The sequence below is a fragment of the Lontra canadensis genome, unplaced genomic scaffold, assembly GCF_010015895.1.
Source record: "Lontra canadensis isolate GAN:19392208 unplaced genomic scaffold, GSC_riverotter_1.0 scaffold44, whole genome shotgun sequence".
In the NCBI taxonomy this organism is placed as follows: domain Eukaryota; kingdom Metazoa; phylum Chordata; class Mammalia; order Carnivora; family Mustelidae; genus Lontra; species Lontra canadensis.
Window position 1 is genome coordinate 3,992,077 of NW_022631038.1, and position 25,779 is coordinate 4,017,855.

The window sequence follows — 25,779 nt, forward strand, 5'->3', positions numbered from 1 at the left end:
GGTAAAAGATTTAAGTACAGTAAATCAAGCTGTAAAGGTAACTACTTGGATGGCCAAATAGAATACCACAATAAAAACAGGGAAGAGAGGAGGGGTGTAGCAAAAAATAGGGTAATCGAGCCAACTTTTTTGGACATGTTACAACAACCAGATGCTGTGTGCAAACCAAGGAAGAGAGCAAAGTATTTAGGTTATCTCCACCAGGACCAAGATACAAATGATTCTAAGTGTTTATCTCAGGGAAATGGGGTGCCGCAGTGAAACTCTGACTTTTCAAATGACAGGGTTCAAATAGTAAAAATAATGTACAATGGTAAATTTTATGGGTATTTAAGTAAAATAGATATTTAAAAATAATGGCATGTTTAATTACTTACAAAATTATTCAAAGGCTTTTTTTGTTGTTTTTAAACTAAGACAAAAAGAGTTTATAGGTATCAGAAATAATCACAACGTATAATGTCCTGAATTTTTCCTGCAAATTGGGTAGCTTCTGGATCACCCTGCTCTAAATTCTGTGAATTTTCTTTTCATTTTCCCCCTTAACTGGTGGCTTCTATTAAATAGGGTAATTCCTACCAGATCACTTATGTTCATGACTGTCTGCTATTCATCAATCCCAGTTCCTTGAAATTAATCGCTCTGACCACAAGAACCCATATACATTTTCTCTCTCTGTTTCTCAGTTATAATTATGTTAGTGTGCGTTATGGGATGGAAGGTGATGGGCATAATCTGAGGCCACAGCAGAACCACGTCTTATAAAACAAAAGAATTTATTAAGTCAGCACAAAAGTGGAAGGAAATCAAGGCATTACTGATCATCTTCCATTGTTCCCAAGTAGACACAGGGATCCAGGTTCCTGGTCATGCTGCTGTCCTTTTGCTCACGGCCACGTTCAGAGAGCAGCTAGCACAGGGAACTGTGCTTAAGAAGAGAGCTGCCCGATGGCAGCTGCTGCACCAGCCACGCGTGATCCCCAGGAGGCCTCTGTTAGCACAGGCAGGTGCCGGTGTGAAAGCCATGGGAACAAGGCCAGGCCAAACCCACTCCCTGGGAGGCACTTTCAGAAGACAAGCCATGTAAGCCCAATTACCGCTTTAGTTCATATGTAAAGTGTCCAGTAACAAAAACAAAAAAAAACCCAAAAAACAAAAACAAAAAAAACCTTATTTCCTCACGTAGTAACTTCCTGTTTCCAAAATGAATTTATTCAATATATATTTAATGTACTGCCTACCACACACAGAACAGGAAACATACAGAGGAAGGGTTTTGGTTCCGCCCCCACAAGCAATCCCATTTGACAGATGAGTCACGTACATCCACAGTGTGCTTTGTAACAGGAAACGTAATTCTGAAACAGAGTGAAAAATCTCACCTTTGCACTGCCGTACCCCTTCAATGGCATCTTTGATTGATAATGGCCTAAAGCCACCTTACTTTTCCACACTACTTAAGACGCCTTACTGACTTCAGCTGATTTCTAACGAGACATAGGAGGTGCATACTTCCTACGGATAGAGCACCTCCTTCGACGGGTTCATCATGTCAGAGGTTTGCCTACCGCGTCACCACTGCCACTGTTCCAGGTGAAGGCACAACCGGCCACCCGCTCCTCACCATTCATGGCCCCACGGTCACATCTCATTACAGTACTTCTCTACTCAATCTCTGCTCAAGGCATCTACAACCCAAAAGAGGAGAGAATCTGCTTTAAACCTAACAACCTCCTTCCCGCCTTCTACTCTGTTGGAGAACAATGAAAGTCACAAGGAAGAAAATGGGAGGAAGCAACACTGAATTCTGTTAGAAACCCAAATTATTTCGTTAGTCTTAACATTTCAAGAACGGCCCCCCTCCTCCATCCTGTGAAGTGAGAAAAGGAGACTGATTTAAATGTGTGGCCAGACCTGGCCTGTCCTCCGTGTCCTATGGAAGAAGGAGGGGCCACTGGTGAGTGCAAGCCCCGAAGAACCTTGATTTCTCCTTGACTCTTCTCTGGCTCAAAGAGAAAAAATACATTGCATTAACTGTTTCAACTCTCAATATCCTGCTGTATCGCCAGTAGAGGCCAGGAGGAAACTTCTACAGCAGGAGTCCTGCGAGTCTTCACCATGCTGTTCATGATGATCTAGAGGGAGCAGACAAAGGGCACTATACCGAGTGTGTTCTCAAAATTATTTGGCCACAAAAACACTTTTTCTAGGCTGAGCTAACAATATCGCATGAAGATCATGATTTGTGAAAACCAAAACGTCCAATTAGCCTACAAACTGTTCCACCTCCTTCCACTAATCTGTCGGCCAGCAGTAAGCACCAGCAGAAACTCTCTTCAGTGTTATCTTGTCCTTCCTTTTGTACTGGACCTTTGGAAAACACAGCCCCCACCCAAGTCTTTACCTCTTTGCATTTATTTCCTTACATGATGGGTTTTATTCCGTCCTTTTCTGTTAACCGCCTAAGCTTAACCACATGAAATGTTGTCAAACCAGGAAAGGCACATGGAAGAGAAGCCTTCTGAGCCAAAGGGTGTGTACAAAGGATGTTCAGGAAGGGGCGGCCTGTCCATCCTTTTAGGTCCATGTAATCATTGGAGTCGTATTTGTAAGAGGGGAGAAGGCGACAAAACGGTGGGTGTACAGAGACATACCCATGAAGGGGTCCGAACTACTAAAGTGGTACATGACTGAACTGGGGCTGGAAGTTAGTGACCTGAGAAAAAGGCTACTTTACAAATCACGTGCCATATATACATATATCCTATGTTATATAACATACAACAGATATATGAAAATCTACTGTAGCATTTCTAGTTGACAGCTTTTTCAGATTCAAGGTGACATCAGTAGAATTTCACTGAACCAAATATATTTTGCATTATTTCTGATAGTCTAGAGTTTGGTTTTACTTGGGACAATCTAATAATGTTGAAGAGAAAAGTAAAACGGCTCGATTTAAAACACCAACACCTATGGAAAGGGTACCTGTGGCCGACGGGGTGATCTCACAGACAGACGTGATGGCACACACCCTGACCTGCTCGAAGACTCTTCTCATCTAGTTGGGTGAGGGGAGGGGGAGATGGACTCCCCTAAAATTTTAAATACTTCAGTGGCCAAAAGAAGACGGCATCCCTCACACATGGTTAATTAGAGGGCCTGGCCTGTCATCCACCCAGGCTGGGAGCAGAGCGAGGACATGGGACGGGAGACAGGAAGTTTCTCTGCCAAGCCTGCTCTCTGGTAAGTGCATGACCATGGGAAACTGCAAACTTTCCCCTCTCTGAAAGTCTTCCCAAAGAATCTTTCCCTGGCTGGAACTCCACTCCTTACAAAACTCCCTGAGTGCGTATTTGCTCGATTGTAGATTTCAAGTGAATACTTTATTAATTCTGTTAAATTGAGTCTTATCAAGGAGCATTTAAGGCTTTTCTAATTCTGAAGTTATAGGATCACTTTGCAGAAACAGTTAACAGAAAATAGTCACTGATGGCGAGGGGCCACTGGATTTACTTACTAATCTATGTTCATCTTTACAAAATGCTCCACATAATCCATTTAAAAATAATAACTGGTTCATTTCAGCCTCTGCACACAATGCTTCCCTTTGTCCCTTGTAAGTCTCTCAAATGTCTTATTTTAAAGGAATATATAGTACTCCCGGAAGACATTTTCCCATTTCTATTCTCTTCGACTCCTGCGAGCCCTTGTTCTGTGTGATAAGGCAATCTCCTCCGGGATCGGAGCTGTGTAGTTTCGCACCACGAGTGACAAGGACTCGGCTTGAATAACTGCTGTACGCAGGTTGTAATTATGTCAGCTGGAGTGTTGAACAAGGGGACTGATTAATGTGAGCCCCGGCCCAGGCGCAGGCCCTATCAAAACCTCCGCGCAGGCCAGCAGTGGGGATGGGTTAAAGCAAAAAGACAAAACATGCTGTATCGCCCGTGATAGATGAATTGCTCCAACAGTCTTCAGGCAGATGTTCTGGGACAGTATAATATACAATTACTCTGCCTTATCACTTTCCCAGGGACAATAAAGCTTCCTCCTTCTATAGCTCATGTGAGTGAAGGCAAAATTCGTTTTACTTTTACAACACTGACTCACTTATCATGGTGCCTTGATTGTGCTTTTACAGCTAAAGAAAACATATATTCCACTTTTAAACTAAAACAAAACAAAAAAAATAGAAAACCTTAAAAATAAAACTGGAACCCTGTTTTGAATCTCTTCGACATCAGAGCACACGACGTTTTAAAAGACTTTTGTTAAAAATGGATGCGATGAAGGTGATGTGTGCATGTGCATATTAGTTAAAAACAAGGACATATAACTCGAGAAGTAAGATTTGGGTCGCATAATCACTATATTCATAACATCGTGTTTCAACAGCCGTAGAGAAATCATTAACTGAAAGGAACATGTAATTAAAACTATATATATATGTGCTGATATCATCCATATATTTCTCTGGCCCGGGCCCACGGCCGCCTGAGTCTGGGAGGACACTTTCCCAATGACACACTTATTACTGCTGCTCCTACTGGTGTCTCTGGGCCCCTTCTTCCTGAAGGACGCTGTGTGAGCTGAGGGAAGAGAGGCCGCCTTGGCCGCATCAAGAGCATGGCACAGCCAGTGTAAGACGGACCTGCTTCAGGAGCACTGGGGTGTCAGTCCACTACATTCACCTGGACTCACAGCGATGCTGCCCAAATTTGTGACAAGGTGCACAGAACCATCACAATTTGCAAAAAGGGAAATCAATGTACTTGCCATTTTTAAAGTTCAAAAACAAGCTAAAGGCAGAAAATTGAGATGCAGCCATAACAACCCCAATTAATAATGAAACAGAGCAGCCAAAACTGCACTGGGATGAAAGGAAATCCCTACACAACGTGCCTGAACGCAAAAGCAAACAAACAAAAAGCATATGTCAACCTGTGGGACAATACAGATGACTGATGTCCACTTTTTAGTGCTGTAGTATCACTGACGCCAACACTCAGCCGTTGTCATGCACCCTAAGTCACGGACACAAATCACGCCCCCTATCTCACGGTAAGGAGTGAGAGGTGTGCTTTCTCTCCGTATCAAACACACTCACTCCGACGGCAACGTGATCCTTATTACCCCGTCTCTCCGGGCAAGACTGTTGCAGTAGAGTACTAGGTTCCTAGAACCGTGGCAATCTGAAGAAGGTGGTGGGGGGGTCAACCTAAAACAGTCAGACAGAAGTCTGAGCACAAACGGACACAGAAGATGGGAGTAAGCCCACAAGTGACACGAGAGTTAGGTCGCATGTAAGTAGGAATTCCTTAGTAGGAATAAGTCAGGCACGCAAAAGACAGGTAAACAGATGGCGTAGGCTGTAAATACACGGGGAGTCAGGTGTCATCACAGTTAACGGCCAAGCTCCTCCACTGGCTTCTGACGTCACCAGAGCGGCCCACTGGATTTACTGGTCTGAGAAGAACCCCGAGACACTCACAAAAACTGTTTACAGTAAGTCATAGGAAAAATGTCAAATTTTAAGAGAATGCATTTAAAAACGAGTGTTTGTTACACGACTACACAGGCTGGTGCAAAGCAAACTTCTGAATCACATGTAACAGTTAAAGTAATACAGGCTTTGCGGAAATTCTTCCTATAAAACCAACAAAATCCTAATATCGGGGGCGGGGAGTGGGGAGCGGAAAGCGACTAACACCATTGCACAGTGTCTGTACTGCTGATCCAGAAGCTTTCAGCCACCAGAGGTGAAAGCAGGTGCCATCAGAGCAGAGGCTGCAGGGCCACGGCCCTCTGTCCCCGCTCGGACATGGATGCGGCTCCACGCCCTGACGGCGTCCACTGAGGCAGGCAGGACGGCTCAAAACCCACCCTCCGTGCCCCTCACACTCGCAGAACCCCAACCCTGAACAGGAGCTGCCCTGCCCGGGCTGTGAGGGGTGACCTGGCCGTGAACATCTGGTCCCCGCCTTGACTAGACCTGGTCTTCCTGAGACAGTCAGTGACCCCGGTGCCTGAGGCGGGACGACCGCACGGTGGCCCGGCTGAGCACTGCTCACTGGCTGCTCCCCCCCCCCAAAACCATGTCTCATTTTCCACATTTTCGAAGGCAGCTTTCGCTCACATCGGTGCCTTCAAGTTCTAGGTGTGCCGGCCTCACTCCGCATCCGCTGCCGTCTCCATGAGGGCAGCACATGGGCGTTGCAGGGCTCCCACTGCCCAGACCTCAGTCACTTCGTGGCAGGGACTGTCCTCCTCCCGCAGCAGAGACCTGGGGCACGGCACTGGTGGGAAGCCTGAGGCCCTGGCCTGCATCTGTCACCCCGCCCTGGGTTCCACCAGTCCAGCACCTGACCAGCACGGGAGGCCGCCTCCCCTCTGTCCTGGGCCACACTGCCAGCTTAGGGCGGGCACTCACGATGCTCCAGGGGTGCCCCTGCAAGCGTCTGTGGCATGACCTCCCGGCCCCCACTCTTTCCCTCTCTGGCTCATCATTGGCACCGCATAAGTGACCTCTGACAAGCAAAATGTGAGTACGTTCCTTTCCCACTTAAAATTCTCCACTGGCTCCCCACTGCCTTTGGGGTGAAACTCAAATGGTCCAGCCAGACTTGCTGCTGCCCTCACCCCCTAATCCCTGCGCCCAGCAGTCTGGGCTCCCTGAAGTGAGCAGGCAACTCACAGTCAAATGGAAAGCACAACTGGGGAGTAGAAAGTCCTGTAGAATCTTACCTTTAACTAAAATTAAAGCTGTCTTAAGTTTTTAGGACAAAAAAAATTCTCAAAATTAAGCACTAACCATTTTTTACTCCAAATAATACAATCCAAGGGACTGATTTCAGCACAGGCACTGAAAATTTACATGCTAAGTTTTTTATGACATTTCATGTATTCATTAAACGTTGTAACTTCAGATGAGGAAAGAAAAGGCCAAATACAGCTCACCAGCACTACTCAAATCTTACAGAGTGAGAGATCTCCAAGCAGGGTCCTATGCTACAAAAGATACAAAACGAGGGATGAGGGTTGTTTAGCAACGCTCAAGTTGAAATAATTAAGAATAAGGAATTACACTTTAAAGGGCAAGAACAAGGGTTAATATTAGGTTTAAATTCCCTGTAGGGAAAAGTATCAGCTTACATATTATGTCACAGAATAAGAGATTCTGGCTTATTTCTGTTACAGCTCACTCATAGCTGTGCAGTAAGGAAGAAGTTAGTATCGTTCCCTTACAAAAAATAAGAAAAAAAAAGAAAGAAAGAAAGAAAAAAAAAAAAAGAAAAGAAAAGAGAAAAAGAAAAAGAAAAGGAAGAAAAAATTTAGGAATATTTCTTGTTCTAGAACTAACACAGCACTTCTCATAAGTAGGAGAAAGCCAACAGTTGGGGCTACATTCCTTTAATTAAGAAAACGAAGACAACAAAGACACGGTCCTGTCTGCAGAGACCTTCTGAAGGTAAAGCGACATCACATGCATGTGCCAGCACACGGCAGGCCGCATCTTGCTCCACGAACGAACTGGGGTTTCGTGAAGAGGAGACGGTTCTTTCTTGTGCCTCCCTCAAACCAGTGCATCACCATTTTCTAAATGTTGCAAGTGTTTCTTTCTCTCAGTTTTTTACAGGCCCTAAAGTAGCAGTATTTCAGAATCTGTGAAAACAAAATGGTTTAACCACTAACTCCTCATTCTCACTGAACCAATGCTACCTGGTCAAACTGTTATACACTTTATGGTCTGTTTGTTATTTTCTCCGACACTCACGGCGGAGTCTGTGAAACTCAGCCCCAGGCTGGAAGGTGTGCCTGAGGTTCTACTGACTCTTGTCAGTCCCTCCTGGCGATTACAGAGTTTTCCCTAATAAGCTACTCCATGTGAGGCTCTGGCGCTCGGAGATATAGATAGTTACACAGCGGAGTGTTTTGTTGTGTGATAATAGCTCTAATGTCTGAGGAATAACTTATTATGCAAGAGACTATTGCCCAAAAAAATATTTTCTATTTTTTTCATCTCTAAGGCCTTTCTTTCTGCCACAATATATGCAGATATATCTAACTACCACCCAGGGGACTGTCCATAGTAATTCCTTGTAGAAAGACCATCCCCAAAGATAGCTTTGGTCCTTCTATAATGACTGGATTTGGGATTCGGCAACAGCGGTTAGATAAACATGTTTGTCTAGCTTCTACTCGAAGAGATAGCAGAGGGAATGTGTGGTCACTTTGTGTTCAAAATGGCTCTTCTAATTAATCTGTGATCTCAATGCTGAGTGCAGCCTCGTCGACAAACAAAACAACTTACTTGTACGATAAACAGGACGAATTAGCTCAGATTGTTTTTTCCCTTTTAAAGACATCAGAACACATTTGTAATTTTTAATGCTATGGAATCTATTTGTATAAAGGTCCACAGGTTTGGGTCAAAGAAAATCTGTTTTGTTAGATGAAAATGTACCTGCTTCCACTAAAGACCTGACAGAAAGCGCTCGCGCCGCACCGGCACCAGGCGCGACGGGCGACGCGGAAACTGAAGCCACCCGCGCCCGGGGCTAGAGGCCGGAAGAAGGTCCAAGTAGAACACGCAATTGTATAAAAATAACATTAGACTAAACAGTATAGAAAACACAAAACCAACTCAGAATCACAGTTACAACCACTGAGATTTTTTTTTTAAATCACTAATAAAACAGCCAGAGAAGATGAGGAGATGCTGGTTCTGAGAGAATTCAGGTCCTGCTGGAAACGGTAAAAACATTAGGCAAAAAAGCATTCACATACAGTACAACTTATGTACTGTACTTAATACAGTATGTTTCTGTGCTATATTTAATTTAATACAGTATCTTTCTGACTTCAATAGAGAAAACCTGAAAAGAAGATACAATGAGGCCATTTTACTAGACAACCCCTCAAAAAACCCCACCTGAACGTACCAGAACCGTCTGCACCTCCGTCAGGACCGCCATGACACCTGCTAGACCTCCTAAGCGGCGCGGACGCCTGCCAGGGACCGAAAGTGGCTCCGCGAAGCAGCCGCGCCGCTGACCTCTACGTGCGGCGAGACGAGCTGTGCCCGGCAGCCAGCAGCAGGGGGCGGCTCGAAGGGGGAAGTGCCCACTGCGAGCACAGGGCCAGGGGCACAGTCGGAAGAGTGTCTTGCAAGTGTCATCGTACCACGAAAAGTTTGTAAAGTAACTGGAATTTAGAGGCTTTCAAACCACCCTTTCAGCCTAGTCCATTTGTGTCCTAGTCCGTTAACTGGATCAGCAGCTACAGCAGAGCAGAATCTAAAGCGACAAGAGGCTTGGGGTAAATGAAATAACGGAATAGTATTCACTGCTACTTTAAATGACAATTTTTTTTTTTTTTTTAACTACTGGGATTTTTCTGTTGTTTCAGTGAGAACCTTTAAGTCCTATTCTCTTAACTGCTTCCAAATACGTAATAGTCCTACTGGAAACCGTCACCATGTTTTTATATCAGATCCTCAGACCTTATCTTCTAACTGAAAGTCTCTATCCTTTTGTTGTTGTCTGTTTTCTTTAAAGATTTTAATTATTTGTTAGAGAGTGAGAGAGAGCATGAGCAGGGGGAGCAGCAGAGGCAGAAGGAGAAGCACACTTCCCACTGAGCAGGGAACCTGATGCGGGGCTCCAGCCCAGGACCATGACCTGAGCTGAAGGCAAATGTTTAACCCACCGAGCCACCCAGGCACCCCCAAGTCTATACCCCTTTACAAGCATCTCCCCACCTCTCTGGCACCCACTACCCCAGTCCCAGCCCCTGGAAACCACCTTTCTGCTGGTTCTATGGGTCTGTCCTTTTTTTTTTTTTTTTTTTTAAGATTTTGTATACAAGTGACATGCAATATTAGCCTTTCTCTGTCTAGCTTATTTCACTGACAAAAACAGTTTGATTTAAAGTCTGTTCTGATATAACTAGGCTTGTAGCATCAATCAAATTGCTTTAAGAATAAATTTTATCCAATATTAATACTACATATCTTCATTTGGTTACTTTTATGTAATGTCATTATTCCTTGAGAACTTTAAAATCACCCGAAAGAAATGAATACTACCTCTGATTTTTCTGGTAAAGAAATGCGTGCTGTTCATTTGGTATGTATAATTTCACTCCTCTCTTGCTATCCATGATGTCCTGCTACAGAGACTAACATCTATTTTTTCTTCCTATCATCATTCAGGGCAAATCCAAGTTCGCTCTATCCACTGCTTCTCCCGGTGTGACCCTACAACCTGTGACCCTACACAGGAAGCCAAAGGAAAATTGAAACTCTCTGAAGAGATCATCCTAAAGGAGAAAATTATCCCCTGTGGAGTTAGTCTCCCTAGCTCAGTACGCTGCTGGAACAAATGGAAGATCGGAACAATGAGACCCACTGCACACTGAATTCTTAATGCCACAATAACCAAGGCAGTTTATCTTATTATTTAATTATGCATAATAAACATAAAATGTTTATATAGCAAGATTACATGCAAATGCATAATATTATCTAAGACCTGAAACAAATTTTCATAGCTGAGACGCTTTATAGAAATATATGTTTGAAAAATTAATTCAAACTTTAAGAGGAAATAATTATTACAAATACAATTTTTTTGTCCTTGCATCTTAAAACTACCCCCAAAATGCTTCCAACATCATGTAAAGTGAAGAGTTCAATTAATAGCATTTTTGACAAAAAAACATCTTTTTGACAACTATTTTCTAAGACAAATAAAAAACAATTAGAGGGTCACACATACTGCAGGTGGTTGTGACAAATGGCAAATTCTACCTACTCTAGTCACATGGGTGAAAATTTATGGAATTTTCAGGAAATACTTAAGAAGATATTTAGAGGACTAATAGCAATAGAGAAACATGAAGGAGTATCACAAAAAACCCATTTCTAGTTGCGATATCACTTCTTCAGTTAAATGTTACATCAAATATTCTTAGCCTCCCTCTCACTCAGACAGGAAAGAAAAATTTTCTTGAGAGCAAAACCTTATGTATTAGTGACTCGTATGGACTACACCGGCCAAGAGCTAAGGAAACTAACAAGTGTGTGTGGGGGGGAATCAGAGTGTATTTCCTACAACTTTAGTGAACAATGGAGTGAATCTTTCCCATGAAGCAGGAATTGCAGATTTTATTCCAAAGATCAATGATACCGTGATATTTCTATTGGGGTTATAACAACAAGTAATTTAAAAATACAAAAATAGTAAATAAAATGAAAAATGGAATAGTAAAAAAAATTTTTTTAAGACTGTGTGGAAGACTGAAGGTACAAAGGCAGTTGTACAGCTGAGGAAAACTCTGGCCAAAAGCAATCTTGGGGGAACACGCACACTATTCCGACATCCACAACAGGGACACAGAATGTAAGTGACCAAATTGCCAGAGTCTGACTCGAAATTTTAGCTTTCTTTAATTTGCTAAATGACATTTAAGGTATAACATATGATTATCCTTAGTATTTTTAATACTGCAGGTAGCACTGTGTCTTTTTTTTGTTTTCTCATGACTTAGAAGGTTTACTGTTTAAAACACATCTATTGTATTCTCCCATAAATCCTAAATAAAAAATGGAGGGCAATTAGAAGAGGAGTTTCACGTAAAAGAGAGGCCGAGTGTAGCCATCGATTTTGTTGTGAGAGCCAGTGTCACTAGTGAAACAGAATACAGTTTGATGCTAATAAATTCTATGGGGAAATAAGGATTTACATTTTTAGAAAGGGTGCTTACATAACGTTTTAAAGGTTTTCTATTTTGTAACATAGAAGTGACAATATATAACAAAGGGAAATAAGAATACAGAAAAATGCCGGACTGTTTCCATTTTAATGTAGAAACAATCCTAAAGATTTGCTGCACAGATAATATGGCAGGACAGTGTGCTATGAATCTAAATTTATGCTCTGAAATTGTAATGAATAGTAATTAATGGTGAAAAAGTTATAGAGTAGTGATGGAATATACGGATTTGTAACAGATGAGACTTTTGGATATTTTAGACAGCAAAAGCTCAGGAAAAGGGGTACATGTTTATATCTGAATAGAATGAGATGTCATTGCCTAAATTAATAATGCAAACTTGAAAAATTGCCCCAGGTTCAAAAGACCAATTATAAAATTCTTTTGTAAACAAGTCTATATTCACATTTTTCATGAATAATTATAACTACAAGTATTTCTTCACTAATGTTCAATTTATAAAATGAAAAATATATTTTCAAGTGAAACTTAAGTAATATTTCAGTTTCTAATGATGGTAAACTTACCTGCAAATAAGTGTTAATAATGACAAATACGGGAATACTCTATGGGAATAATTTTTATATATCTATATTAACAACAAATAAAAATCTAAATGGGAAAAAAGTTAAAGTGTTTTAAAGCAAAAAATAGAAAAATATCAATTGGACAAATATAACCACATCATCTTAAGAAATATCTGATCATCTTATGAATATTTTTATTCCATGGAAGTCACACATACTCAAAAAAGGAAAAAGATATTCTCCTTGTTGTTATAAGGCAGACATGATAAAAGCATTTTCTTATTACACTATGCAACCAAGACGATCGTTGTAAACTTCTCTGCTCATTTTTAAATCTTTTGCTCATCAACAAGAAAACAAAGGTATCTGTTTGATACAAAGGTATGAATGAAATGATACAAAGGTATCATTTCATTCATAGTTCCTAACATTGCTATTCATGTACCTGCAAGGCTTGGTATTCCTAAGCAAGGTCAACTTATCTTTGTTCACGAGTAAACAGACCTAACTACATGTACACGGGCCTGTTACATGAATAACAAGTGTTCAAACTGTTAACTGTCAAAAATAATCAAATTTCCAAAAACTTCTAAAGAAAGATAAAACCAACCTTTTATCAAGAATTTCAAACATTTCAAAAGAAAATTTGACAGACATCATGAGATGTAAGTGTCCTGAGTATTAATTCATAGGGCAGTGGCAATATTCTTGGAAAACACAATCTCCTTTTACCCACAGTGGCTGTCGGAGGCGTCGCAGGGATGGAACCCAGCTACCTTCGATGCCCTTCTGAACGGACGTGACGCTGTGTCAGGGAGACAGTGTGCATACAAGGCAGGGAACACAACCTTAACCTCAGCAAAAGCATAATACGATTTCAAACCAAGAAAGCCTGAAATATTTTGAAATGTTTAGGCACACGAAGACTAAGTTTACCAAAACGCAGTACTTACCGATGAGACAATATTCTAACCCCTATCTTTGTAGTAATACTATAATAATTAATAATAATAGTAATACTATTAAATAAGCTAAATTTAATAGTATTAAAAGCCATTAAGTCATACTTCTAGGAATTTCTTTTGCAAAAAATCATGGATATGCACAGAGATTTAGGAGTAAGCATTTTCAAATGAAAATGCCTAAAAATGGCCCAAATGTCTAAAAAACCTCATGAAGTGACTACTGTTTATCCATCTAACTTGAAGCCATGCAAGCATCAGAATGCACTGGAGACGAGCGGTCCTCAAGTGAGGCATTCAGAGCTCTACGGCATGTCAGTGACTATGTAACAGACGATGCTGGGTTTAATGTATTTTTAACAACTTCAAAAACTGGGGGGAAAGTCCATCAGGGCACGCATTATAAATAAACTTCAAAAAACGGAAGACCTTCAGGGCACTGACACTCTTGCACTGAACACTATCCTGAGGTCACAAGGTGCAGCAACACCTGTAACCATCCAAGGGACAGTCTGAGAGGAAACCCAGGGCCCCCGTGTCTCTGCCAGGCCGCGCTCCTCCTCTAACGTGAGCGAGGCTCCCGGAAGGCTGCTCCTCTCGCCGCCCGTATTTCACGAGAGGTTAAGATGGCAGAGCCCACTGGGTCAGCTCCTGCACAGCCTGAGCCCTTCGCTACACAGCCTCCTGCTTACCCCAGAACAAGGACACGGATCGGACGCCAGGGCTAACTCAACAGCTATTCTGATCAATAGCTTCCCCATTGGAAAAATTTTTCCTGTCAAAACAGCATCATATAATTATTTCTTAATATTATGAGTAAATATTACAGATGTTACCTAAGAAATTCACTTTTAAGCAGTAAAAAACACTTTTATATATTTTATATAGGGGTGTGGAAATGATCCTGTTTGAAACAACAGTTCTGCTACTTTTAAAACAACAGTTTGAAAACCACAGTTACACAAAATTAACAAAATGGAAAGGTGGTCCCAATTTGTTAAGTATGAAAACTAAAATTTAAAAGAAATAAAAAAATCCCTCAGAACCACAACTCAAATCTAATGCACACAATATAGACCGAAAGGGTATAATCCTGAGCTTAAAGAGATAATTAGGAGAAATTTTTACAATTTCTCTAATTGCTTTTCTGCATTTTACGGAGAAGGCAACTATACAGTATGACCTCTTCAGTATGGAAAAGAATATTCAAACTGTTTATTTTTTAAAGAACTCATATCAACACCTTAAAATCTCTATGTCCACCTCTAATTGGATCACCATTTTACCAAATTTCCCAGAAACACCAATCTAGTGCTAAGCAAAGACAGAACTCATAAAATGTTGAATGAATGAATAATTAATGAATGAAATATATCTGTAATATCTCTGTAGTATTAAATGACCTTTAACATAAAACTTACTGCAATAATGAGGATAATAATAGAGATTATGGCAATCTATTTACTGAATACACAGGCTACAGGAATCCACAGGAATACAAGCATGTCTTTTTTAACAAAGGCTTCAGGCTTAAGGTATATATAGATCCTAACGTTTAACAGTAGCGGGCTGTGTTGAAAGGACCCCCCTCCACGGCCCTGTGTCGTCATGTGTAATGGGGTCCATAAGATCTTCAGCTCCAGAATGGAGAAGGCCCTCACACAGAGACTCAGACTGCACAGTGTGGCTGATGAAGCCCCCAAGACAGATGTCACCTGGCTGCCTGCAGACTCTGCGGTGTCCAACAAACCATCTAACGTGCTCTGAATTCACTCTCATAGGCTGCAGGTATAGCACGATCTGGCTGCAATGTCCAGTTCCCATTTTAATTTTCATCTGCACCCTCCACACACACTTCAACACAGGGTGAAACGGGATTATTTACCACTGCCTGACCACGTCTTGAACTTCTGGCACCTATGTTTTGCTGTGGCCGCAAGGCTGACTCTGCAGTGTGGCAGACATCCCTTAGCCACCAAGGATTGCAGGGAACGGGCTGAGCACATGTGATCTGGATCACACTGTCGGCCCGAAAATGCTACAGCACACCATTACCTCCTGCGCCCAGGTCGTGGACATTTCCTCATCTCTTAAGCACCGGCTGAAATGCTGTCTCCACTAGGAGGAAGTCCAGGTGGCTGGACTGGTTTCTTCCTATGGACACTCCTGGCCTTTTTCTTTCCTGACTAATTCTGTATTATAACTCTTTAGAGGCACTACTAGTCACCTATTATGCCTCAACGTCCTTCAAGGCAGGAAACATTTCTTGCATTGTCTTCATTGCCTAAAAGTGCTTCACTCTGTGTAGACGAGGGCCACATGCATGGAATAACTCATGAAATGGGACGGTCCCTTACTCTGGCCAAGAAATAAAATCACCTGACATTCAGGTGTATAAAGGATTACAAACCCGAAGTGTTAAGATTATAAAAAATGGAAAAGAACTTCACAATTTTAAAAAAACAGTCACTAAAATTGGATGGTGAAATAAATTCCCGACCTAGTAAGTGAATCCTGCTTTACGTTGTGCTAATTCGCGTACATCAGAAGAGCGATTCCTTCCTGTGAACACAACGCGACAGCCACTGACTCCACCTGCTTGGTAACGAACCCTTACCTGTAGTCACACCAGGGGCACCTGTAGGGCTTCTCTCCCGTGTGCACCCGCTTGTGCCGAGTCAGATGAGACTGGGTTGTGGAGGCAAAGCTACACTCATCACATTTGAAAGGTTTTTCTCCTGCAAAATATAAAGCAGTGCTAGGCATGAATAATTATAAAAACTGGAAATGAAGGGCCAAACCTGTTACTAACAATTAAAAAGAAACTTACTTCCATAAACATTTAAGAATATAGTTCAATGGGCTACTCACATTTAGGACACCTGAATATTCACTCCCCAAGTGAGAAACTTGGAAGACACCATTGATTTTTACTTCTATATTTGAATGGAGGTAAGGTACGTATTATGGCGCTCAAATGTAACTTACACAAAAGCCTGGTCGAGCACTGCATTTGGAGTCATTTGACAAACTATGTTACACTAGAGCCATTATAAAAATCTCCCTGAGGATAAAAGCATGAAAAATCATAGAATAGAGATATTCTTTGAATATACTGTATAAAATCTTAAAGTTAAATATGAAGAAAAAAATAAAGCTCTAATTAGATACCAATGAAAAAACTGTTTGAGGTAAGGAAAATTTACAATTCACTACAGGTGAGTAAGAGGTCACGAAAAAAAGGCCTCAAAGAAACACGTGCAATACTATTTCACAGTGTCCCCCGGATGGATCTAACCACTACCCACATGCGCATTTCACCAGTCAGCTGGCTCAGGCTTGCGCGGTTAGTCCTCTGACTGACACCTTTCTCTGCACTAACCACTCCCCCTGTGCACACACACATTCAAAGAAATCATCAAATCTCAGTTTTTAATTGTATTAGCCATACTGGCTGGTAAGTACTTGAAATACGGCTATTTCACTCAGTGTAAGTTTTAAATTTAAAAAACTGATATGGGATTTACCTATGTAAAAAAAAAAAATGTCTGTAGAGAATATCTTGGGAATGTGAATCTACTTTTTAAGTATAAATTTTATCAAATCTAAATATCAATCACGGATTAGATATAAAAATTTAGCCTCTGAATTGAGATGTGCTAGAAGTATAAAATGCACTCCAAATTTCAACATCCCAGAACAAAAAAAAAAAAATAATTTATATTGATTTCATGTTGGAAATGAAAATAATTTTATGTATTTGTGTAACTTTTTTTGTTTGTTTGTTTTTATTTTGAGCTTTTATTGGCGTTCCAGTTAATTAACATAGTGTGTGATATAAGTCTTAGGAGTAGAATTTAGTTATTCACCACCTACATACAAGACCCAGTGCTCATCATTACAAGTTCACTCCCCTTAACTCCCATCACCTATTTCCCACAACCCCAATCCCCCCAGCTCTCCTCCAGGAACCTTCAGTTCATTCTCTGTAGTTGAGACTATATAAAGTTTGCCTCTCTCTTTTTTGTTCCCCCATGTTCATCTATTTTTCTTCTTAAATTCCATCTATTAGTGAAATCATATGGTATTTTTCTTTCTCTGACTTATTTTGATTAGCGTAATACACTCTAGCTCTATCCACGCTGCTGCAAATGGCAAGATTTCATCCATTTTGATGGCTGAATAATATTCTTATATATACATATGTATTTATGTATATATAGGAATACACACCACATCTTTATCCATTCATCAGCTGATTGGCCATTTGGGCTTTTTCCATAATCTGGCTCTTGTTGATAATGCTACCCACCATGTCCCTTTGAATCAGCATTTTGCACCCTTTGTACCCATTTTTGTACCATATTTGTACCCTTTGTACTAGGTGGTTTTGAATCACCTACTAGTCCAATTGCTAGATCATAGGGGAGTTCTATTTTTAATTTTTGAGGAACCTCCATAATGTGTTCCAGAGTGGCTGCACCAGTTTGCATTCCTACCAGCAGGGTTAAGAGGGCTCCCCTTTCTCCGCATCCTAGCCAATATCTGTTGTTTCCAGTGCTGTTAATTTTAGCCATTCCAATAGGTGTGAGGTGGTATCTCATTATAGTTCTGATTTGTATTTCCTTGATGATGAATGATGTTGAGCATCTTTATATGTATCTCTTAGCCTTCTGGATGTCTTCTCTGGAGAAGTGTCTACTCATGTCTTCTGAATTTGTATGGAACCATAAAAGACCCCGAATCACCAAAGCAATCTTGGAAAAGAAAAGTAGAGCTGGAGGCATCACAATTCTAGACTTTAAGTTACATTACAAAGCTGTAGTGATCAAGACACGATGATACTGGCATAAAAACAGACATACAGGTCAATGGAACATAATACAAAATCTAGAAATGGACCTACAACTGTATGGTTGACTAATCTTTGACAGAGCAGGAAAGAACATCCACTAGAAAAAAGACAGTCTCTTCAACAAATGGTGCTGGGAAATTAGACGGCTCCATGCAAAAGAATGAAACTGGACCACTTCCTTATACTATACATAGAAATAAATTCAAAATGGATGAAAGACCTAAATGTTAGACAGGAAACCATCAGAATCCTAGAGGAGAACACAGGCAGTAACCTCTTGGACACTGGCGATAGCAACTCCTTAACTAAGTATGTCTCTAGAGGAAAGGGAAACCAAAGCAAAAATAAATTATTTGGAACTTCATAATCAACACAATCAACAACTAAAAGGTGACCTTTGGAATGGGGGATCTGCAAATGATACATCTGATAGAGAGTTAGTGTCCAAGATACATAAAGAACCTATAAAACTCAACACCCAAAAAATAATCCAGGTAAAAAATGGGCAGGAGACATGAATAGACATTTCGTTCACTATTTAAAAAAGCAATTCACCTGTTACTCTTTTGTTTTTGTTTTTTTTTAACATGGTTGCCAGGAAGCCTAAAATGACAAGTGTAGCTTCCATGACATTTCTGTTGGACAGCAATGACTAGAGAAAACTTCACAACCACCTCCTCCCCCAAATTATTTATAATATACAAAAATACTCCTCTCAGCAAACGTTCTTTCTGAGAAGTTTTACACACAGATTAATTTTATGTATGTGCAAAATTCTACTTGCCACATCTTAATTCTGGTGTTTATTTTAATAGTTTTACAAGTATACTGACTTATGTAGAAAACAAAGGATGAACTACCTTGGTATAAAATTACTCTACATCAATTCCACTAGCAACAAGACTACACCTGTCCTGAAAACTAGAATGTTTAGAGTCTTGTCCTATTTATGTGGCAGTTAGCTGAATACATTCACATCTCAGCAGATGGCGTCCTACCTACCACTGCAGGCCGGGCGGCGGCTGGAAGAAGCCAGATGGCCTTCAGTCCCAGTCCAGGTTTTGCCATATTTCACTCATACCTGTCAACCCCCTGGACAAGATCAGAAGGGTAAAACCACAGAACAAGCAGGACAGCAGGACAGTTATGAGGATTAGAGAAGACAAAGCACATGCAAGGTACTTCTCAGAGGGTCCAATGCCTCACTGCTTCTGTGGCCTGAGTGCCTGGAGTGGCTGAACACAGGTACGGGCACACTACCCTCCCACGGAGATGAAAGAAGGGGCACACCCCCATGCTTCTCATCAAGCTCTCCAAAACAGTAAAAAGACAAACTTTTTTTTTTTTTTAGACAAACCTTTTTATATACAAAACAATTATGTGGTTTCTCACAGTGAATTTAACATAGAGAAACCATTTAATAGAACCTACAAGGAAATACTTGATTTATTTTTGTAAAAATAAGAACATATGCAAAGCAGAGTAAAATCTTGGGAGTTGAGAGGCATATCTGTACCTTTCAGCCATTTATTCTCAAGATAAATCCCATCTATAACACAACTGAGCGATCACTCAGGGTCAACTGGAATAACTTTTTTCACGGTCTCTAAACTGCTGGTCAAGGCACTTACATTGGTATAGACAACTACACTGAACTTATACAAAAACTCCCTTTCGTGATGATGATGGATTTTGCTTTTGTTTGAGACAGCAGATGATCTTCCTCTTGCCGAGGCTGAAGAAAATGTCTCTTGTGTCTTCAAATTTGATATAGAAATATGCTATATCATAAAGACACAAACATCCTCAGGGAAGCATATCTGAAAACTCCATTCATTATGAGAACTGAACTGCAAGACTATTTTAGCTACACACCAACGTCACAGAGCAGTTCACATGGACAATAGGAACACAAAGTGATGCACTCATCTGGATAAAACCACACGCATTATTAACTGTTTCACTAACTTGATGTAGCTATACTGACCATACAAGGTAGACTGAAACTACCACCACATTCAAGACAATGAACACAGCCACCACCCCCAAAGGTCCCTTTCTCTCTCTGGCTCATTCCACCCTCAAACAAACTCTCATCTGCTTTCTGTTGCTATATATTAGTTAGCATTTTCTAGAGATTTCTATACATAGAGTATGTACTCTCTTTTGTCTGACCTTGTATCAGCATTATTTTGCGACTCATTCATGTTGCTCCGAGCGTAAATATTTGTTTTTTTATTACAAGCGGAGGAGTAGCATTCCATGATATGAATGTACCACAGTTTGTTTATCCATCCACCAACTGAAGGACACTTGAATTATTTGCATTTTGGGGTGTTACAAACTAAGCTGCTACAAATCTTTATGTGCAAGTCTATGCATGGACGTGTATCTCTTTTTCTCTTGGGAAAACATCTAGGAATGGGTTGGCCGGGTCATTTGGTAGGTACATAATAACTTTGTAAGAACTACTAACCTTTTTCCAGAGTGGTCTGACCATTTTACATTCCTACCAGCAGTAGAGGAAAGTATCCACTGCTCCAAATCCTCACCAATACTTGGTATGGTCAGTGCTTTCAGTTTGTATTTTTCTAATGATGTTGAGAATCATTTCATGTGCTTATCTGCCATACATTTATATCCTTTGGTGACATGTCTGTTCAAATCATTCAACCCCCTTTTAGTTGTTTGTTTTCTTTTATTTTGGGACTTCTTTATACATTACAAATACAAATCCTCAATAAGATTTGTGATTTACACATATTTTTCCCCAGTCTTTGGTTTGTTTTCACATTCATTCTCTTCACAGTGTCTTTCCATAGGGGAGTAGCTAACTAGTATATAAAGTTTTTAGTTTGTCAGTTGATAATTTTTCAAGTTACTTTTTTTTTTTTCTAATTAAAAATCAGGCTTCTGATGTGGTATCTAAGAAATCTTTGCTAATCTATGGTCAAAAAGATTTTTCTTCTAAATTTTCTTCTAGAATTTATATAGTTCTCAATTTTTTATTTAGAACAGTTTGGAGTTAATGTTATACATGATATGATATACAGATCAAAGTTCATTTTTACTGCATACATATATCCAATTAGTCAAGCATTATATATTAAAAAGACTACATTGTCTTTGTTCCTTTGTCAAAAATCCATTGACCATACAGACGTAGGTCTGTTCTATAATTTCTGCCCCATTCCACTGATAGATGTGTCTTCCTGATGCCAATACCAGAGTGACTTGATAACTGTAGCCTTATGGTAAGTCATGAGGCCAGGTTTGTTCATCGTCCTCAAAACTCTTTCAGATAGTTGCATTTCCAATTTTAGTATATGTGCTGCTGAAGCAAACACTGGATCGTTGCATTTCTGTTTGAATTTTAAAATGAGCTTGTCAATTTTTTAACACCAACAAGAAGGCTTGATGGGATCTGAATCTTTTGAGTCCATGAACATGGTATGTCATTCTATTTAGGTTCTTTGATTTCTCTTGGCAATTTTTTGCAGTTTCCAGTGTAGGGGTTTTGCACATCCTTTGTTAGTTTTCTCTCTACATATACCTTGGTCACAAACAACTGACAACTACAGGCATGGATCTATCCTGTTCCGCTGATATATCTGTGTAACTTCAGGCCAATACGATACGGTCATGACTACTGTAGCTACATAATAAGAGGTCAAGTTAGGTAGTACAAATCTTCCACTCTTAAAATAATGAATCTAAGTAGTCAAACAATAAAAGATGTTTTTTTCATTAAGCAAGTAGACAACTATATCCTGATGTCTCCTTATTCCATTCAAACTAGTGTTTGAAAATGTGTCATGTCGCAACTCACTGCTAAATTGTTTATTCAAATAGCCTTGGGGTAGGCATCTTTAATCTATCCATTTTTCATGGATTTGGCAGGAATCTGGAGAGGATAGAAGGTGACATTATGGACTCATTGTCTGAGTTAGCAGTGTAAATGAAAGGTCATTTAAGATCTTCAAAGTTAATTTTCTTAGTTTAGAGATTTAACATAAGCACTTAAAAAACAAAGTTAACATAGCTTATTTCGTCTAAATTTTTATGACGTTTTTATATGACACAATTGAAACTTAAAAAACACTTTTAAAGAATAATGTCATTTATTTTCTCTATAATTCTACTAATTTGGAGTTGACATTAGGGTAGCATTATATTGTAAGGAACTATAAGTTATCATTTCATACTTGACAACACTGTGGATTAAATTGTGTAACACTAAGAAATTTTGAATTATATGCAGGTTGACAGAAAAAAATATATAATGCTACCAAAATATGCAACATAAAAATCCTATACTATAAGCACTAAGTAAAGGAAGGCTCAAGTATGTATGTATAGGTTCCCAGAAGGGGAAGAAAGCCATGTCAATTTTTACAAAGTACAGTTTAATCAAATCTGTGCATAACAGTTAGTTTATAACTCATTCATTTTGTTACATGCCCAATGCTACTGTTTAAATTTTTTTTTTTCATCCACATATGATAATTTCTTCAGGTAATTTCAGGAAATTTCTTCAAGTAATTTTTTCAGGGAACTATACTTCAGAAACACAGAAGTAGTTTTTGTGTTTGTTAGGCTCAATACATAGCCCAAGAAATAAACTCACTTTTTAGGTTGTAAAATTTGAAAAAAAAAAAAAAAAAGTGTATACACACACACACACACACACACACACACAAATTTTAAATAAGAATTCCAGTTTGCTAATATTTGTCCATGCTTGAACTGAGACAGGTACTATATGAAGGGGTGCATACACTTGTTAAGGACTGATCAAAATGACAGTGCACCGGGAACAGCCCTTCTGAAACCTCCGCCATTCCAACAGCAGAAAGATGAGTCGATCCAGGCGTGAGGCATTTCCCTACTCTTCAGCTGTGCTACCTGCAAGTCAGCAGGGCCACCTGCATCCACCCTACTCAAAAAAGCAGAACAAAGGCGGCCTTCCTTTCCTCCTATTCTCCTTTATGTGATATAACAGTGCATATTAAATCGTGTTGCTCTTCACACTCTCCTTTATGAACAATAATCTTGGCCAAAATAATCATTAAGAAATGTTCTGCATCTCAGGTAGCTCTGATAGAAAAGTAAAGAAAGTCAGGGTGGGGGAGGGGATGCCAGAATGGCTATGGATATAGAGCAGTGCCCTTTGTGTGTCAACGATCTGTCAAAAGGGCTGCACACTTCTCATGGAAACTCACACTTCGCATTCCTTTGGGCAGGCTGCTGGTTATTAAACTGGCCAAGACCCTTCAGCTACACGTGAGGATCTGCTCCTGTGCCCTTGAATCAAGGGTCTCTGACAGGTGATAAAAGTAAATCTTGGAATGGAAGATGTTTTGTGTCAGCCCCCTAGACAGTCTGTATTGCAGGAGGGAATTATTTACGCCATTTGGAACACTTTTGATACCTATCCCTTTCCAAGCTGATTGTGATTTGCGTGGGCACTCTGTGGTAAAAAGGTAAACCATGTCGAAGAGGAATACATCAGAGAAATATAGATTTCAAATGCACCATATGATTCTGGCCTTGGGAAAAAAACAAGTTGTATGTTGCTTAAATATTACAAATCCAGCATAAAAGCCAAGGGCCTAGACTGAGTTGTACTAAGCTGTTTGGTTGAAGCAAACAGTCTTCAGAACTGACTTTGGTATTAAAGAATCATGTTTGATTTGTGCCACAGAGGCAGATAAATGCCACGAAGACAGATGCCTCTGTCTGTGAGACACTGTCCTATATGGTATAAAGTTAATAGCAAAGTAATAAGGAGCCTCTGGACCTGACATAAAGTACAAAGTTGTGCCTGCTCGATGCTGGCTTCATGATCGATCACCTGTAAGTGCCCGTGATCACAGCGCGACGGTCCTCACCACCGGGGAAGAGGGAGCTCTGCCGCGTTGGCATAGGTGGCAGAGGGGGCTCCGCGGGTCCCGGGTCCCGGGCCCCAGCAGGGAGCGACCGGGCAAGCAACAAGGACCGCACGGCAGCAATACACTGAACACGCTGAGAATAAAGTACTCCACGTGAGCACACGTTCACACACACACACACCACTCCAAGCTTCTCCAAGACAGCTGTCGAGGAGGGCTGGGTTCCACTGGGCCTCTCCTGCCGCTCCTGACCCCGACTCCCTTTCCCTGGATTCACGGGTTGTGGCCACAGGTTGCTCCTATAAACTGAAAGGGGACTTCCATATTTACAGAATTGAGGGTAAGTTTCCAACATCATGCTAAACACTGGAATTTCCCCACCCTCGATAATAACTCTTACCCCATACAGAGACCTGAATCATACACTCACGATCTGAAAGAAGAGACTGGCATTAGTTTTTACTAATCTTACAAATACCATGATGGGCACTGGAGCCACCTATGGCGGTTAAATATAACATATCAAGATTCAAAATGTCCCACAAACAACCTATTTTGTGTGTCTTCATTTCATGCCACTCTGAGTGTGACCGCCGAACACCCACCGTCACGGTCCCCAAGGAAAAGCCCAACATTCAGTGACAGATTGTGTTACCACATGATTTATCATCTAAACTAGGTCACTTTTGATAATAAAACAGTTCTGTTAATAATTAGAAGGGACAATGCCATTAACAGCACTGTCCCAGGCACGTATAATTTACAATTATTAACATAATTAATTATAAGACCAACAAAGTAATCAATTTTAATGAATATTTAAAACTTTCCATTCTGAACTGCTCCTAACTGAGGCACCTACTTGATTTTGTTGAACCATTAAGGATGCGGATCGCAAAGAGGACTGCTGCTCCGTGTCGCTGTCTACTCAACTTGCTCTCCGTTCTTCAGAGCAAGAAAAACAGAAGCAGCAAGAACCTAAAACCGCGCCCACTGGTCCCAACTCGCAAAGGGACTGCCTCTGGAGGGTCAGGTGGATAGGTGGGCCAAGAAAGTAGCTGGTCGGGGTGGAGGGGGACCCTCTGGATAAGCCAGGAGCCAACTAAGGAGGCAGGGGTGAGTAAGGAAGTAGGTGGGGACGCTGAGGGGAGAGGGCTGCGCCGGAGAGCCAGCCGGCCTAGAGCCTCACCCACCACGTCCACGGCAAAGTCTCAGCAGCAGTGAGGGCCTGGTGTGTCTGCACGTGGCAGAAAGCTCTCTCCCCTCCTACGTCCCATGTATTTGCACTGCACATACACACAGTAGAGCGACTTTTTTAAACCTATAAAACATGCAGTAGGGCGAATTTTTAAACATATAAAAATAGGTGACTCCAGATCTTAGGTCACTCAAGTAGAAACCTCAGCAGACCCTCAAGCACAGGGGTGTTACAGAAACGGGACAAGGCATGCCACGGAGGGCCGAGCGCGGGTGCTGGGCACCGGGCGGCCGTACTGACCTGTGTGCTGGCGGCGGTGCTTGGTGAGCGCGTGCCGAGTCCCGCCAGCGAAGCCGCAGAGGTCGCACAGAAACGACTTCTCGCCTGTTGCAACAATAAACAGATGAGGGACTGTGGAGGTCACAGATCATTAAAACATATCTATCAAGGCTTTCAGGGTTACTAATTCCTCCAATCAAATGTTTCCATGTAAATATGTCAAATGGGAATGAAATTACCACTGCGGTTTATTGACTGTGATAAAATCTGAAAAGCACCACTGAACATA

At 40.9% G+C, this 25,779-nt stretch overlaps 1 protein-coding gene across 1 annotated transcript in view; it reads right to left on the bottom strand.

The window, feature by feature from the left end:
* TSHZ1 (teashirt zinc finger homeobox 1) overlaps nt 1-25,779 on the bottom strand; it is a 631,926-nt gene that overhangs the window by 341,520 nt on the left and 264,627 nt on the right. Inside the window, exons 5-6 of the mRNA XM_032872214.1 lie at nt 25,512-25,595; nt 15,885-16,005 (exon numbers count right to left, since the gene is read on the bottom strand). Of these exons, the coding sequence (XP_032728105.1) occupies nt 15,885-16,005; nt 25,512-25,595 (205 nt within the window). The remainder of the gene's footprint in view (nt 1-15,884; nt 16,006-25,511; nt 25,596-25,779) is intronic.